The sequence below is a fragment of the Thamnophis sirtalis genome, unplaced genomic scaffold (assembly GCF_051295495.1).
Source record: "Thamnophis sirtalis isolate CommonGarterSnake01/CBP01778 unplaced genomic scaffold, rThaSir2_p1.2 scaffold_12, whole genome shotgun sequence".
NCBI lineage: Eukaryota > Metazoa > Chordata > Lepidosauria > Squamata > Natricidae > Thamnophis > Thamnophis sirtalis.
In genome coordinates this window covers 35,469,288-35,486,357 of record NW_028261392.1, presented here as the reverse complement: position 1 = coordinate 35,486,357, position 17,070 = coordinate 35,469,288, and the positions used below count along the sequence as shown (strand labels likewise).

General features: G+C 38.0%; 2 protein-coding genes across 3 annotated transcripts; one reads left to right on the top strand and one right to left on the bottom strand.

Moving 5' to 3' along the window:
* Positions 1–4,486: 4,486 nt before the first annotated feature.
* On the bottom strand, positions 4,487–9,075 carry COA5 (cytochrome c oxidase assembly factor 5). Its single transcript, XM_014059489.2, has 3 exons — positions 8,900–9,075; positions 6,228–6,311; positions 4,487–4,727 (listed from the first exon to the last, which is right to left on the bottom strand). Exons 1-3 carry the CDS (start codon positions 8,999–9,001, stop codon positions 4,686–4,688), a joined length of 228 nt encoding a protein of 75 aa, XP_013914964.1. The 5' UTR covers positions 9,002–9,075; the 3' UTR covers positions 4,487–4,685.
* Positions 9,076–10,234: 1,159 nt separating this feature from the next.
* UNC50 (unc-50 inner nuclear membrane RNA binding protein) lies at positions 10,235–16,984 on the top strand. 2 transcript variants are annotated; one of them, XM_014059484.2, is made up of 7 exons: positions 10,236–10,550; positions 12,557–12,630; positions 13,808–14,091; positions 14,933–15,053; positions 15,698–15,837; positions 15,921–16,022; positions 16,619–16,984. In XM_014059484.2, the coding sequence occupies exons 3-7, from the start codon at positions 13,812–13,814 to the stop codon at positions 16,753–16,755; spliced, it is 780 nt and encodes a 259-aa protein (XP_013914959.1). In that variant the 5' UTR covers positions 10,236–10,550; positions 12,557–12,630; positions 13,808–13,811; the 3' UTR covers positions 16,756–16,984. The 2 variants fall into 2 exon arrangements, with proteins under 2 accessions (XP_013914961.1, XP_013914959.1); XM_014059486.2 differs by lacking the exon at positions 12,557–12,630 and having other exon boundaries at positions 10,235–10,550.
* Positions 16,985–17,070: the final 86 nt, after the last annotated feature.

Sequence of the window (17,070 nt, the reverse complement as noted above, 5' to 3'; positions counted from 1 at the left end):
CAGGCTCGCCCGATCGCTCTCCCTGTCATTTTGGGGTCTGGGCTCGCGCGCCTCAGCTGCGGGGATCCGTATGAGCGCGAGGCGGCAGCCGAGGGAGCGAGAGACCGAGAGCGCGATTTCGTAACTTCTGGTGAGCGCCATCTAGTGGCGGCCTGATCTTTTACGGCATCTCTCAGCATGTAACATTTAAGACCTTGAGGCTCATTTTGAATGAATAGTGCGTAAGCACAGGAAATGCCTGCTCGTATGAATCTGAGCATCATTATCGTCTCGTTTTAGTTGTATATACTGTATTCTTAAAATCAAACTGCCCTAGTTTGATCATGGCAGACAGATCTTATCACATTCTTTGATAAAGTGACACAATTACAGCACCAGAGAAATGCTGTGGATATCATTTAATTGGACTTCAGTAAGGCACTTGATAGACAACAACCTACTACTTGATAAGATAGAAAAATGTGGATTAAACGGCATCACCACCAGATTAATGCTCCAACAGTGGAAGTTTTAAAGAAGAGATTGAATAACCATTTGTTTGAAATTCTATAGGTTTCCTGCCTGAGCAGAGGGTTGGTCCAGGAAACCTCCAAGGTCCCTTCCAACTCTGTCATTCTATTCTATTGTATTCTGAATGGGCTAAAGCAGTATTTCTCGAACTTGGAAAATTTAAGACATTTGTTCAATACCCAGAATTCCCCAGCTAGTAGACACACTGACCCAACAGAATATTTTGATTTTGCAATTCATTAGTTTCATTGCTAATCTCCGTGGTTCTCTTCATGGTCCTTTGCAGTCAGCAAATAGTTTTTACTAATCAATTTTCAAAAAACATAAAACAAAAGTAAACTCATCCTTTCCAAAACAAAGGGGAAATGTACCGGAGAAGTTTTTCTCTTAACATGCCTAACAATAGGCAATAATTATAGCTTCTGCTGTGATGAGTTTAGGCTCCTTTCACTGAAAAGCTTCAAAATGGTTTTACAAATAAACAAACTTCATTTCAAATTTTATGAGTCATTCTAGTGTTTCCTGTTTCCTTAGAAGACTAAAAATTAGTATACAGTGAAAATAAACATGAAAGAAAAAAATAAAGTTAAAAGACATGTGTTGCTACTTTTGTACATTTTGTTTTGGAAGTAGCTAAATCCAGTCTAACAAACAGGATGGTTCATAATCATCATCTCAGAAATGTCACCCACACACATACACATATAGAGTACACAGTACTTTTCAGAAATTGGAGCTAAGTATACAAATACATAGTACATTAGCTGACCAGGAAATTGTGTATCAATTGTACTGTGAATCAATTATTTAATAGTAAAATTATGGGAAAATATCATTCATAAGCTACTTTGGATAAAAACATTTACAAAAAATATTTCATGATATGCATGAGCACAAAGGAAGCAATTCACCTTGAATCATTAAAATGACTGCATCTTTTTTCAGATTATTTATTAAACTTGTACAATGCTCAACTCTTACTAAGATCCATTCAATATTTCCAAAGCTGTTCCTGATCATCTTTGCACCTACAATCACTTCGAAATGACTCTTTTTCTGAATAACGTCTTTTAAACGCACAAAATTGAAAAAGTCTTCCTTAAAATCAGCTTGGTTCCCTATGGGGTATTTTGAAACAGGAAAATAATTCCTTTTAGTTCATATTAAGAGCAATCAAGATTATGCATTAAATTGAAAATAAAATACATGCTATCAGTATGCAATAGGAAGTCACAAGTTGTGGTCATGTGATGTCACGATTGAAGAAGACCTGACTGATTCACTTAGCAAGCAGCAGCAGAACAGATGGTATAAGTCTGGTGTGATGATGAGATGTTTCAGTGTACAACTGTGTTGCTTAGCAATGGAGATGCTGGTCCCAATTGTGGAGACCTATGACTGGTTTTCACACTTATGACCACTGCAGCATCCCTGTAGTCATGTGATCAAAATTCAGGTGCTTGACAACTAGAATGTATTTATAACAGTTACACTTTCCTGAGGTTATGGAATCACCATTTGTAACCTTCCTAGCCCGGTTCTGGCAAGCAGTGTCACTGGGAGAAGCCAAATTCACTTAACAATTGCAATGATTCATTTAACAATTGCAGCACAAAGGTCATAAAATGGGGCACAACTAACTTAACAACTGTCTTGATTAGCAATGGAAATTTTGGCCTCCATTGTTATTGTACCTGTATGGTGAATACTGCATTTTTACTGTAAAGCCTTTTAACCAAAAGCAAACACAGAGAATCTAGTTCCAATATAGTATGTATGTATGTATGCTGCCGGTTTGCACCGGTTTGGGAGAACTGGTAGTGGCGGCAGTGCAAGGCTCCACCCGCCCACCCACCCAGACATCATCACAGACATTCTGCGCATGTGCGCACTCCCTCTATTGAACCAATAGTGAAAATAGTAGGATACCATTACTGGTATGTATACATGTATGTATGTATATATGTATTTATTTATTGGCAAACAGTAGCTGGAATTATAGCATCCTTGCCTTCTGGATAACAAAATAACAGAGTTGGAAGGGACCTTGGAGGTCTTCTAGGCCAACCCCTTGTTCAAGAAATCCTGTTCAAAAAAGTTGTTGTCAGAGACTTCTTAAAAATATCCAATGTTGGAATACCGACAACTTTTGTAGGCAAGTCCTTCCACAGATTAATTGGTCTCATTGTCAAGAAAAATTTCCTTAGTTTTCGGTTAGTTCTCTCATTGATTAGTTTTCATCCATTGCTTCTTGTCCTGTCTTCAGGTGCTTTGGAGAATAGGTTGACTCTCTCTTCATAATGGCAACCCCTTAGATATTGGAACACTGCTATCATGTCACCTGTAGTCCTTTTTTCATTGAACTAAACATACCCTATTCCTGCAATTGTTTTTCCTCTGTTTTAGTCTCCAGCCCCCTAATCATCTTCGTTGCTCTTCTCTGGACTTTTTGTAATATCTTAACATCTTTTTTACATTGTGGTGACCAAAACTGGATGCAATATTCCAAGTGTGGTCTTACTAAGGCATTATTACAGCAGGGAGGCAAGGAATGCTGTGGGTCCCATCCCCAAGGGAGATACACCTCGTGGGACCCAGAAGAAGGACCTTCTCCATTGTGGTTTCCTCTCTCTGGAACATCATTCCCCCAGAGATTAGAACGGCCCCCACTCTAATACTCTTCCAGAAGGCGCTGAAGACTTGGTTCTGCCAGCAGGCCTAGGGAACCCGCCGCAGGATTGAGCCCATTAAATGGCTCATGTGATCTGCTGTCACTGGGGATGTGTGTGTGACTTTATTATATTAATTTATCTGATTCTTTTTTTAGTTTTATTGTTTTTTTAATATGGTTTTAAATTATGTAAGCCGCCTTGAATCATCATGGGCAAATAGGTGGCAATATAAATTTAATAATAATTATTATAAAGTGCTACTAACACTTCACATGATTTTGATCTTGGCATGTCAAACATTCAGAAAATACCTAATGGATTCTGCTGGTATGTTCCTCCCCCCATTCCCCAGAGAAAATGAAAGGAGAAACTATTATTTACATATTCATTTATTTTTTTAAAAAAATACATTCTAATTATGTGTGGTGCTATATATTATATAAAGAAACATCAAATGATTATAAAAATAAAATACGAACAAAACAAACTCATTTTCTGAGTCTGGAGGAACAAGAGCATGGCCCTGTCACATGAGTTCCAGAGGGTCCAAAGTTGTGTGAGAGCACATCCTAGTCTTGCATGGTCCCCCGTCTCTGAAAATCTCATGAGAACAGGGCGCGCTTTTGAGAATAATTCTTGGGTGTGATGAACTCAAGAGTGATACCCAAAATTTTATTGGAGAAGCACAAGCACTTCTTGGAAAACACAAGATACCATAGTAGTTGTGAGCAATGTGTTGTCAATTTCTACCACAGAAACCACATATAAAAAGTGATTAGAGGTTTAAATATCAATAGCAAAATAATGGAGCGCAGGAAGAATATTCCTGTAGAATATTCATTCTAATAAGCAGCAGTATGTTTTGGAGAAAAAGTAAAACCAGCTAGCCTTTTCCAGTCTGCTGTCCTTAAGATGTGTTGGCACCATAGCTTTAAACAGTTCCAGCTGAAGGCCACAAATTTTAACCATTTTCAAATGAGTTTTAGAGCTTGTTTTCTAAAATTGCACTGTTTGTAGAAAATGAGTTCCACCTCATTTGCAGTAAATACATTTATCTACTTCAGTGCGTACCAGCTTACATTATACTATATGACTCCACACTTGTGTATCTTTTCTAGAAGTAGAACAATAATTTCTTATGAGAATAAGCTGTCTAATTAATTTGGCATTGTTGTGGAACACTTGCTAAAAGACTAAAAAATATAAGTACAATCATATTACATATTGAAACATTAATATTATAAAATGAATCAAACTATACAATAATTCAGTTCCAAGAAAAATAATACCCAACATTAAAGAGATCAATTGAAATTAAAGATTTTATTTACAATATGATAGCCACAAAACTGCCAGACTTGAATTTTAATTCAGTACCTCTAATATTCACAATACCAATCATTTCATGATATCACATCCAGGAATAGCTTCAAAGGAAACCCAGAGAATTCTGGTCTTTCAATCTGCCAAAATATCCCCAAGATTGCTTCTTAAAATGCAGCTTCAATATCCTTTTATTCCTCTGAATCTTGTTCTGTTATCCAACTGTAAAGAAGAAAAATAAATATAGGTAAAAACTACTAACTTTTTATTATATAAAACTTCCTATAACTAGTTGTTTTATTTTAGGAAGCTTATAAGAAAATATGGCAATATTTAGTCCCGATTGTATTTTATGGAAGGAAATTTCCTGGGAGGAATTCTAAATGGATAAAAATTTTACTAGTCAAAATAATTTAGATTAAAAGTAAATTCAACATATTTAAAAATGCCAGCAAAAGGAATATGTTCGGCAGTTATACAATAAGCACTTAAAAGTTTTGGAAAGTCATGCTTGTAATTGTCTTCATATCCATGCATAATTCACTGGATCTTATATGGTATTTTTTTCCAGAATTTTATGTTACAGAATTAAAACAATAAGTTCTTAGTGAGTGTTGGGATTCATATGGAGAAACAATATTAAATCTATGTTTTCCAGGTTGGCAGGATGTAAAAGATAAATATCTTGAATCAGTCTTGTAAGCTCAAAAATAAACAAATTCACTTTTTTTTAGAACACATTTGATATATTCTTGCCTTTGCTTTATCTGGATTTCTAAAATTACTGTTGATTAAGAATGTCATAGCCTGTATATTGATTAATAAGCAAACATAATCCTTATGTTATCTGCAGCTGTTTTTATGGTCTTATGGTGTTTTGAAATTTTGGCTGTTTCATCTTGTTTATTTTGTTTTAATTGTTAGTTGTTCAAAATCATGTAAATGAGTTTGATAACAAAATAAACCTATTGAATAAATAAAAATGTATGCTGAAAAACTAAGAAAGGTTGCCTGTACTGATGGTTTTACATTCCATAAAAAGTCTGGGGTGGAGATCTTTTCTACCCACTCAGCCATCTCCAACGTAATAGGCTCCAGGCTAAGCAGCAGAGCCAAGTTTTCAGGCTCTTCTGGAAGGCCAGATGTGTGGGAGGCAGACCTCACTTCCAACAAGAGAATATTCCAGAGGCTCTTCTCCTAGACCCCACTAACTAAAATTCTTTGGCAGATGGGATCTGAAATAGGCCCTTTCTGCTGGAACCAGTGGAGTGGACTAGCTTTATTGGAGTGATATGGTTCCTCAGATATCCTGGCTCCATGCATAAAGAGCTTCAAAGGTGATGATCAATACCTTGAATTGAACCCAGAAGCAAATAAATTTATTAACAAGCAATAGAGGTTTCTCTTTTTCTTCTTCTTCTAAGTAGTGTGTGAAATCACAGTAGTGTGTGACTCCACTCACATACCCAGGGATGGGCTGAGCTTCTAATGACTTCCACTGAGTTACAGAGAATAAAATTAGCAGCTTGCAATTCAGAACATAGGAAAATTGAACAAATAATCGCCTTAATCTGACGAAATATACATATTTTGACAGTTATCTACAAGTACATTTCACTTTGCAGAGAGGAGGTAGTGATTTATGTAAATCAAAAAAGCAAGCTCAGCAGCAGCCCCTCACAGTTTTGCATTTTTCTCAAGGGGTTCCTCTTACAAACTTACCAATGATCTTCTGCATTCAAACATGGAAATTAGCAAACCTCTACAATGTCCTTCCTTCAAGCATTCTTTGACGCTCTTCCCTTCCTGATATAAAAGATATCCAGATAAAAGATTCAATATATTCATTTAGATGTTAGAAAAACATTATATTATACATAATCTTTCACAACACTTTTTCCAATATAAGCAAAAGCGAAGAAGGACCAAAAAGTAAAACTTGCTAAAAAAATTAAAAAATCATTGCATAAAGAACGTAACTGTCTTCATATACCCTTCCTCAAGATGATTGTAGAAGGCCCAGAGAAGAAGTTTCACAAGAATAGATCTAAAATTGTGAAGGACTGTCCCAATAGTTTCTAGGTTTAATATTAATAAAAGCTGGTTGGATTTATATTTCAAAAACCATTCTCAAGGCTAGGCTTTTTCATATGGGCACTCTGTATTGGATTCATACTGAATCTAACAGTATATAATTTGCTGTATGATAAAATATTAAAATTCTTTGCTCCCATTCATCAATAGGCAACACCTTGTCATAATGTGCTGTCAAGCCCTTATTTTACTACATGCCAGATCTATTTAATGTTCTTTTAAACTTTCTTTTAACAAGAAAACTTATATAAACATTGGCATGATGCAAAGTAAGGTCCCACTTTTAGAGTCATATTTATTTCCTGGAATACCTTTGACTTATTGAGAACATGAAGATACTTGGGGCTGAGGATTGTTCTCTAGTAAATCAATGTTTTGTGATTGGCCAATGACTGAAGCAGCAATTTGTTTTTTTATTTGTATTCATAACATATTGTACCATTCTAAAAGTGACCTTGGTTCAGGAAGACTGTTTACCTATGCTTATCTCATTTTTTTTAATTGAGATGACAGAAAAGACATTATTTAGTAGACAGTCTTCTTTCCATGTTCTCTCATGGTTTTATAAGGTACATTCTTATCAAACAAAATTACTACATACTTTTTTACTGTAAACCCTCATAAAGTGTATGCACCTTTTAAAAACAAAAGCTCGCTAGCTGAAATAACTTGTACACATATCAGAAATGCTGTTCAAAATTTACTGAGTTTAATATTTCTCTTCTTTATATATGCAGCCTAACAGTCTTCTCAGAAGGGATTGCACATTAAGTAGGAAGGAGACCTCTTCAGGAAGAGCAGTGTAAGGAAATAAGTACATCATATTATTAGCTGTAAGATGGAAAGGAAAGCAATGTATGTATGTCTAACACACATGAAAAGAGCTGTTTCTATTAATGTTAAAACTCTTTCACGCAAAATGTTTCTCTTCTCCTGGCTTCTCCTCCTCCTTTTCTTCATATTTTACATAAATATCTTAAAATATTTATTTAAAACATTTATATAACCACCCATCTTCTAACCAACTCTGGATGGCTCCCAATCACAGTTAAAGCAACATATAAAACCTTATTGAAACTATAAAACTAAACACATGAAACAATTTAAAATAAACTGCAACAAATAATTAGGAATTAATACTTGAAAACTAGTTTTTTTCTTATAAGATATAATCAAATGTAATTTCTGCAAAGTTCAAGGTTTTTTTTTAAGTAGAACATGCACTGCGCTAGGGTATAAGTGTTGTCATGGAAAGGGGCTGATTCAAATTCAAATTTAGACTAGAGTAGACTAGAATTCTTTATTGGCCAAGTATGATTGTTTCTCATTGTTTTCTCATTGTTGTGTATAATGCATAACAATGATGGCAGCAAATCTGGATTACTAGGAGCCAAACGCTCCCCGAAAGAAACTCCTCCTCCTTCGTCTCTGCCATGAAAGCACTTGCCCTCTTGATCAAAAAGCCTACTTTTTAATGTAGAAGCCAATACTTTCATTTGATGGGATAGACGGCCCTCTAAGCCTTTCACAGTCAAGTCACCCATCCAGGCTGGCTCACTTCTTTTGCAAAAGAATGAAATGTAAATGCCTATAGGAGATTCTCAGTCATCCAGATGGTGGTTGTCCCAAGGGTGCTTTTTAAAAATGTTTTATTGATTTTATTTATATTCAATCCAATGTTCATCAAACAGTGTTTGCTCTGGATACAGTAACGTTTCATCAATCATAATATTCATTTTTGTTATAACCATTCACCACCATAATAGTCGCAGTACAATAACATCGTGATATAATCACAATGGTACTTAACATCCTCTGCTTTAGCCATTCTCCTCTTTAAGATTTCCTCTTTTAATATCTCTTCCCTTTCTAATTTCAGTCTTTCTTATCTGACAGTCATAAGATCAAGTTTGTCCCTTTTCAAAAAAGAACAGAAAGTATAAGGGGGGGACACGAAGTAAAATAAGAAGGCGAAGGGTGGGGAGAGAGGGAGGCCGCTCAAAATAACACCAGGAAAAGGCTGCTTTTTCAGAAGGCAGCTGGACTCTCAAGAGGCAGGGCTAACGACCAGATGACTTGCAAGGAGTATAAATCTGTCCATTTTCCACCATTCGGTCAGAACGGAAGAAGCCGCTTAGATGCGAAGCGAAACGTCTTCATAGAAAGCAACGAACGTCCAGTTGCCTTTTGAAAAAAACACCTTCGGGATGCCCAGAGCGCCTTTCTCTACCCCGCCACCCCATTTCCTCGGCTGCCCAAGCGACGCCTCGAGCTCCCTTTTCCCGCAGCCTCCCAGCTACCTTGATGACGCAGGGACACTCCAGCAGGCAGGACTTCAGGTCCTCACGGACCCCGGAGCACGCCCGCTTGTCCTCCTCTTTCCCTTCGTAGTATTTCGGCATGGCGGCGAGGCGTTTCTGGCTTTCGGCGTCCGTCACCCGCGGAGTCACTCGCAACTCCGCAACTTCCTCAGCCGCAAGAACTACGCTTCCCGAGAGCCACCACGTTCGCTCACCTTTCACCTGTTCCTGGAGTTACGAAAATACAGAAAATGAGCCCTGTTTACGTGGAGAAGCTTCATTTTCAATTGGAGGCTATGCTTACGTACCTCTCCCGCTCCCGCGGGCGAGAAAACGATCGGTAGACTTCAGTGGGAGAAGTCAGTATTTAGATGCAGGCGTTGTTTGATAGGACTTTATTTATAGGTTTGGACGGGATCTTATTATAAGGTGGTTCGATTTTTGTTTGATACGCATCAACGTATTAGCAGGCTGCATGCGAAACTCTTAAGCTAAAATGTAGTGTGGTAAATCAGAAATCGTTTGTTACTTATAGTGAGCACAGTCAATTGTGGTCTGTTGTGTAATCTATGATTGGCTTAGTCTGTCGCATAACTATGTCTTACCCTTTTTGGTATGAAAAATAGCTCTGTGATTGAAAATCTGGTATCACCCTTACGTTGCATAAGTCTGTGCGGTAAACTACAAATGACTTACCTTTGAACGGCAAAAAAAAAGACACATAAATAGATGACAAGCAAAGCGATGGGGAGTTGGGTAACTCTGCCTCCGCAATCTAATACCGGTTTGGTTTTTGATGTTCGGAATTCTTTCCCACAGTATTGCGTTATATGCTTTCATTATAAAAAATGTCTGATTAATTATTTCTGCCCGTGGCCCAATATTGTTTACTTCAAATGGGAATAATGAGATCGAACTAAATGCACGTTTTAAATAAAAAAATACAATGGTGAGTCGGTTTAACATTGTTAGTCGGTTTAACATTGGAGAATCAGCATAAAAAAACATAGCAGTATCTCTTTATAGCAGGGATCCCCAAACTTGGCAACTTTAAGACTTGTGGACTTCAACTCCTAGCCAGCATAGCTGGCTGGAGAATTCTGGGAGTTGAAGTCCACAAGTCTTAAAGTTGGTAAGTCTAACGACCTCTGCTTTATTGTATTGAGACAAATGAAAAAGAAACTTGCAACGTAACTCACGATAACATTTTCCTGTTCAATGACAGGCCCTTCTACCCTTTTTTAAAGTCGGTGTACGTCATCATCCGGCGCTGAAAGACTACCTACTCCGGGACTCCGTGGCCGTGTCAGCCTGTGCCTCTTGCGTACGCATGCGCTTTGGCAGGGGGCTGGAAATTACGGAAGAGTCAGCAACTTAGAGTCCGAGTGGTGGTGGGGTGGGCGGCAGTCGAGCAGAATTTGCGGGGTGGGGGTGTCTTCCTCTTAGTTCCCCCCCTCCCCGGCGCAGCGACCGGACGAGAAGAGGCGGGGTGGGCAGTCACCGCTGGCGAAAGGCGAAAGTGGTTTGGAACGTTGCGGGGGTTCTAGAACGGTGGGACCCGAACGGAGCCACGCCCCCTTTTCCCTCCTTTCTCCGCCTGCAAGTTTTTAGTCCGCCTTTTCTACCGCCTGGCTCGTTCCTGCCTTGAAAGGTACCTGCGGCTTTTCCCCCACCTCCTCCCTTCCCGCTGCTCTCCCAGCCGGCCTGTGGCTAACTAGAAACCCATAGCTTGTCAAATAATTCTCATCTGTCTAAACCAGGGGTGAAATTCAACAGGTTCTGACAGGCTCTGGAGAACCGGTAGCGGAAATTTTGAGTAGTTCAGAGACCCGGCAAATACCACCTCTGGCTTGTCCCAGAATGGGGAGGGAATGTGGATTTTGCAATATCCTTCTCCCCCAGGAGTGGGGAGGGAAATGGGGATTTTGCGGTATCCTTCCCCTGTCACGCCCACCAAGCCACGCCCACAGAACTGGTAGTAAAAAAATGTGAATTTCACCACTGGTCTAAACTGAAGTTTCCGAATCAAAACAGACAGATACCCTCCTATCACATCATCCTCTACTCCAGGGATATTCCCAATTTTGTCCAGGAGTGTTTTGTTTCCTACTTCCTCTGTCCCCTTCAATTTGTCGAGCACCATCGCAGACAAAATGTTCCTTTAAGAACTCTTTGTTTTGTTTTTTTGTTGTTGCAGATATACAGTTCCCTGTTTAGCTTTTCTGACTCTCATGGCTTTCCTTTCAAGGATTAATATTCTCTTTATTTCTTCAACAGACTGGCCCCTCTTTATCTGTTCTTGAAGCCAAAGCCGCTTATATCTTTTCTTTAGGAATATATATTTTGGGGCTTCTATTTTCAGAATGCCTCTATCTCTTCCTATAGGACAGTGATGGTGAACCTTTTTGGCACCGAGTACCCAAACTGGAACATGCGTGCACATGGGTGTCCATCTGCGCACACCAGAGCACCAGAAACCTGAAGACCAGCTGGCTGTCACATGCATGCCTGTTTTTTGGCCATTTTTCGGGCCCCTTTCAGGCTGTTTTCCAGGTCAATTTTAGGCTGGTTTTGGCCCAGAAAACGGCCCAGAAACAACCTGTGTTTTTTGGCTGTTTCATCACCCACAAAGACCAGCTGGCCAGTGTGCGTATATATGCCAGAAACCAGGAGAGCAGCTGGCTATGGTGCACATGCCCACAGAGAGGGCTCTACATGCCATGCCTGCCACGCCTGCCATAGGTTTGCATCACAGCTATAGGGTATTGGCTTCTCTTTTTATAAGTTAAGTGTAATATTTCTGATTTATGCATTGGTTTTACGCTCGGACTGTATCCTGGAGAACAAATATTAGTGGCTTACCTGCTCTTTAACTTTTTTATTTTAATCTGTATGTTTTGTAGTCTGTTCCACAGGCTGTTGCTGGCATTGTTCTGGTTGTTGACTTAAGTTGTTAATTTAGATTAGCTAAATGTTTCATCTATCCTATGCCCATATAATTTCCTTGACAAGAATGCTAATGTATTTGGCTGGTACTTTCTTCGAGGCTTAATTTTGAGATTTCTTCTTCTAGGAACTTCTTTTATTGCCTAATTTCTTTCTTGTTTACTTTTACCTTCCTTCTTCCCCTTCAAACTTCAGCAGCAAAGACACAGCCTGCTCTACTTTACTGCACACTTAATCTTTCCTTAGGAAAACAACCTTGCAAACATGTACAGATAGTCCTCAACTTACAACAGTTTGTTTAGTGACCATTCATAGTTAAAACAGCACTGAAAAAAAGGACCTATAACTGTTTTTCACATGATTATTGTAGCATCCCCACCGTCACATGATCAAAATGTAGATGCTTGGCAACTGACTCAAATTTATGATAGTTGCAGTGTCCCAGGGTCAACTTTTGTGACTTCTGCAAGAAAAGTTAGTGGAGAAACAAGACAAACTTAATAGCCATAGAACTAACAACCACAGTGATTGGCTTAACAAATGTGGCAAGAAAAGTAGTAAAATGGAGAAAACTCAACAAATGTCTCGCTATGCGACATAAATTTTTGGCCTCAATTGTGTGTTGTAAGTTGAGGACTACCTATATTTTCTGCAACTGGCTTTTCATTCCCTTTACAGTACTGATTTACTTTCATTTCTGTTCTTCCGCAGTTATGCCTGCTGAATGGTTTTCTTGTCCCTAAATCTTCTCTAGCCATTTGAGATTTACTACATTGGATCAAAAGGTACAAAAGCTCAGTTGTTGCCTGTTTTTGTCAAAGATAATTTAAGAACTTTCTCTCTTTGCTGTCATTTTCTACACTCTCCTAGTATACTTCATACATGCAGCACAGTCTCCCCTACTACATGGGAAAGGAAAATAATTCAAGATATATTGTTTTCCATTTGTGCAAATCTATGATATTATGAATTAATAAAGCTTTGGATCATTTAGAGGTGTTTCACAAAGTCAGTATGTATTTTGCCCTAATTTAGCCTGTGCGGGAAGATAATGGTCCGAACTATACCAACCACATAACTCTCTTGTACAAGAGGCAGAGGTGGGTTCTTCCCTGTTCAGCTCGGATAAGGCGAACCGGTAGTAGTAGTAGTGGTGGGAGGCTCCGCCCACCCACCTGGATACTTCTGTGCATGCGCGGGAGCGCATCCAAACCAATAATAAAAAAATTGGCAACCCACCACTGACAAGAGGGGAAGAGGAATTTGCAGAAGCCTGAGGCTCATGCATGTAGCTGTGGCTTGTTATGGTACTTGAATGAATCTTTGGCTAGTGGGGAATGACGATGAGAGAAAAATCACTGCCAGTGATTTATTGTTGCTTTCTCTTGTCAATATTTTGGAATGGCAAATTCTACCACATTTGGTGTATATATCTTGAAATTCTCCCAGATTTCTTGGAAGCAGTTTTTTTTTTTAGCAAGCATTATCCCTACGAAAAATCTTACAAGGACAAGATAAAACTCTTTCATACCCATTTATGTATTGAGTCCTTTGTACTGAATCACATCATTGACAGAGCCAGAGAATCATATAAAACAATGACCTTAGCTAAAGTATTAATATTAACCTCTCTGCTTATTCAAGAATAGTGATGCCAAATAGATGAAGTGGAACATTTTCCCATTAGTTTGTGACGTTTTCATTTGGAATCTTTTGAGAAATAATTTTTGCAAGTATGTTAACACTTTGAGTATATTTAACAGATAGTGTGAGGATTGGCTTTCTACTACTACTATGTTTAATAACAGGATCTAATACATGCATATAAAATAGAGCACAGATTTACTGCCTAGAAGTGAGAGGAGTGATTTATAATTTCAACATGCAAACTGGTGCCTGCTTTGAAGTTTTAGCTCAGATATATTTCTTTCTAAAAATTGTGGCTATTTTCCCCCTCTTTAGCAAGATGTTACCTACTACATCAATTAATCCTCGAGATCAGGGCAATGGATCTTTAAATACTCGATCATCAGCAAGACACACGGCTGGGGCAAAGCGCTATAAATACTTGAGGAGACTCCTTCATTTTCGTCATATGGACTTTGAGTTTGCTGTCTGGCAGATGTTGTATCTGTTCACTTCACCACAGAAGGTGTACAGAAATTTTCAGTATAGAAAACAAACAAAAGACCAGTGGGCTAGAGATGACCCTGCTTTCCTTGTGTTGCTGAGTATCTGGCTGTGTGGTAAGTAGATGAGAACTACTTGAAATTGGTGTTTCTAGCTTGGTGCCCTGAAATATTGGTAGTAATAAGTCCTCAGTAACAATAACAAATTTGGTCTAGTATAATGCTTAAGGCATCAGACTAGAAGCTAGGAGATTGTGAGTTTTAGGCATGAAGGCTGGTTGGCTGATTTTGGGCCAGTCACTCTTGCCTGCCCAACTTGCCTCACAGAGTTCTTGTGGGGAAAATAGGAGGAAAGAGTATTGTGTATGCTTGCAGCCTTGAGTTATTTATAAAAACTGTAAAGGTGTGATATAAATACAATATTGGTGTTTTACATAGTGCTCAACCAGAGTAAACTATTACAGAATTGAGAGCAAGAAGTACCATGCCTGTACATTCCCAAAGACACTGAACACCTGCTGGTAGAGTCAGACTTATAGTATTTATGAAGGAACTCAGAATTTTATTTGAACTCTAGGAACACCAATGTTCAGTGATTCTCTGTTGCTAAGCAGGCTAATGCAGAGCTATTTACCTCTAGTCTTAAAAAAAAACACCATTATCTATAACTTATTTTGCCAACTTTGAAACATCTAAATAGAAAATACTACCAAGGCACTTTACGTATATATGTCTTAGTTTTCAGACTAGCAGTTTTGACAACAAGGGGATTTGAAGAATTTACTTGGAAAAATGAAACTATATAAGTAACTAACTTTATTGGAGATAGAGGCATATTACTGAATGAGTCTTCTCTAAGCAGTATAAATTTGGAGAGCACAGGACTATTCAAAGTTAGAATATCTTGTATACCGTGAATTAATCATATATGTTACTGCTGTTCATCTTCCTCCTCCAGTATCCACTATAGGATTTGGCTTTGTGTTAGGCTTGGGATTTCTTGAAATGATAAAGCTGCTGCTGTGGGTCGTGTTTATAGACTGTGTAGGAGTTGGCCTTCTGATTGCAACTTTAATGTGGTAGGTATCTTTAAAATAATCTTTAAATGCAGATTTCTGAATTTAAAAATTGCAAGTTCCAAAGAGAATTTAAAATTATTAGTGTACTCCAATTTGGTTAAAAAGAAAGACTGGAACATTTTGAACAACGGAGCATAAATGATGCTCACATATTGGATTTACTTTCTGGAGAGCGTCATACAAATTAAAATTACTTCTGAGTTCACTTGTTACCATATTATTGTTACTTGACATTTATGTATGCAGTAGAGTTTATGGAAACCACCTGGAATAGAAAATGATGTTTAGGATTCTCCAGCACATACTGTATTAGAAAAAGTGGAAAATCTCTCCCCCCCCCTCCCACCGGTCTCTTATCTTGATTTGAGGAGGGTGGAAAAATAAAGTTCCTTACTGAAGTATATATTTGTATTTTTAATATTCTGCTAAGGGATCAAAACTGTTCTTTTGTTTTTATAATATTCCTTAAAAATAATTTGTAAAATTTATTTTAGATTTCTAGATCAAAAATACATTTGGATTTGAAAGTACTACAAAACATGAAGAGTCAATGTTATCCAGAAGGAGAGTGTTATTTCATGCTATATTGAAATAATAAAACATTGCACATTTTAACACATAGGTTTTGAATTTCCCCTCCAAAGGTTTATCTCCAATAAATTTTTGCTAAAGCATCCGAACAGGGACTATGATGTAGAATGGGGATATGCCTTTGATGTTCATTTGAATGCTTTCTACCCGCTTCTTGTTATCCTGCATTTTATCCAGTTGTTTTTCATTCATTGTAAGTATTTTTTTTTAATTGAAGCATTTTTATTGCCTTGCTTTCTTCTATGTCATATACTGAGGCTGAGTTATTTCTTGCAGATGTAATTTTATCAGCATCGTCTATTGGCTATTTTGTTGGAAATACTTTCTGGCTGGTTGCAATTGGTTATTACATCTATGTGACATTTCTGGGATACAGTGGTAAGTAATGGTAACTAATTTCAGCAAGAAATTAGCATGACAGATGAGAAGGAAGAGTTTTATTGGCACTAAACAAACGTGCCTAAATGTTATATCATTATCTGTCAAACAGCCACTTTTGCGGGTCAGTTGCTAAGTGCCCGACATGCAGTTATGTAACGGCCAGAGAGAAAGTGATCTTCAGAAGTGGTTTATAAGTACCCTCTTGGGGGGAGAGGAGGTGTTGGCAATTATAACTTTGAATGGTCATTAAGCAACCAGTCATAAGTCAAGGACTATCTGGAATCGCAGAGAAGCTCAGTTCAAAATCTTTACTTCTTCTCCTTACATAAAACCTCCATAGTTGTCTTGCCATACCCTCCCTTGGGGTATAGTAAATTACTTACGTGAGTCCCTTGAGTGCAAACTCTGCCATTTCAGTGGTTTGTTTTTGTTTCAGAAAGCTTCCAATTTCCAAGAATTAGCAATTGTTCTAGGGTTGTGTTTTTTAGTGAAAGTGTATTAGCTTTCTCGCACACAAGAGGGAGTCCTGCTCTTTCTTATCCTTGAGACAGAGATGCAGTCTTGGTTTCTACTGAAGCTCTGCTCCCTTTCAGCACTGCCATTCCTGAAGAACACGGTGATCCTTCTGTATCCATTTGCGCTTCTCATCTTGCTGTACGTGGTCTCTTTAGCCATTGGGTGGAACTTTACTAAAGCACTTTGCGTTTTCTACACATACAGAGTGAAATAAACTGGTCTCTAATAAATAACACCTTGTATAAAGGTCAAACCTGGTGAAATGAAGATACTCTTGTACATTCCTGTAAATAACTTACTCCTCACTGTAGATCAGTGTATACAAAATGTTTGGTTTTTTAAAAAACAAAAGCACTGACAGCCTTCTGAAAATAAGCCTTCTATATCCCTCCTTTGTGGACGAGTTGTATATCTCTGTAATAAAGATTCTTTTTAAAATTAAATTGCTTTTAAGTAGATTTCTTAATACATTTTTTACAATTAATTTAAGTCCTTCAATAAGATATTACAAAATTCAAGATTGGACAAG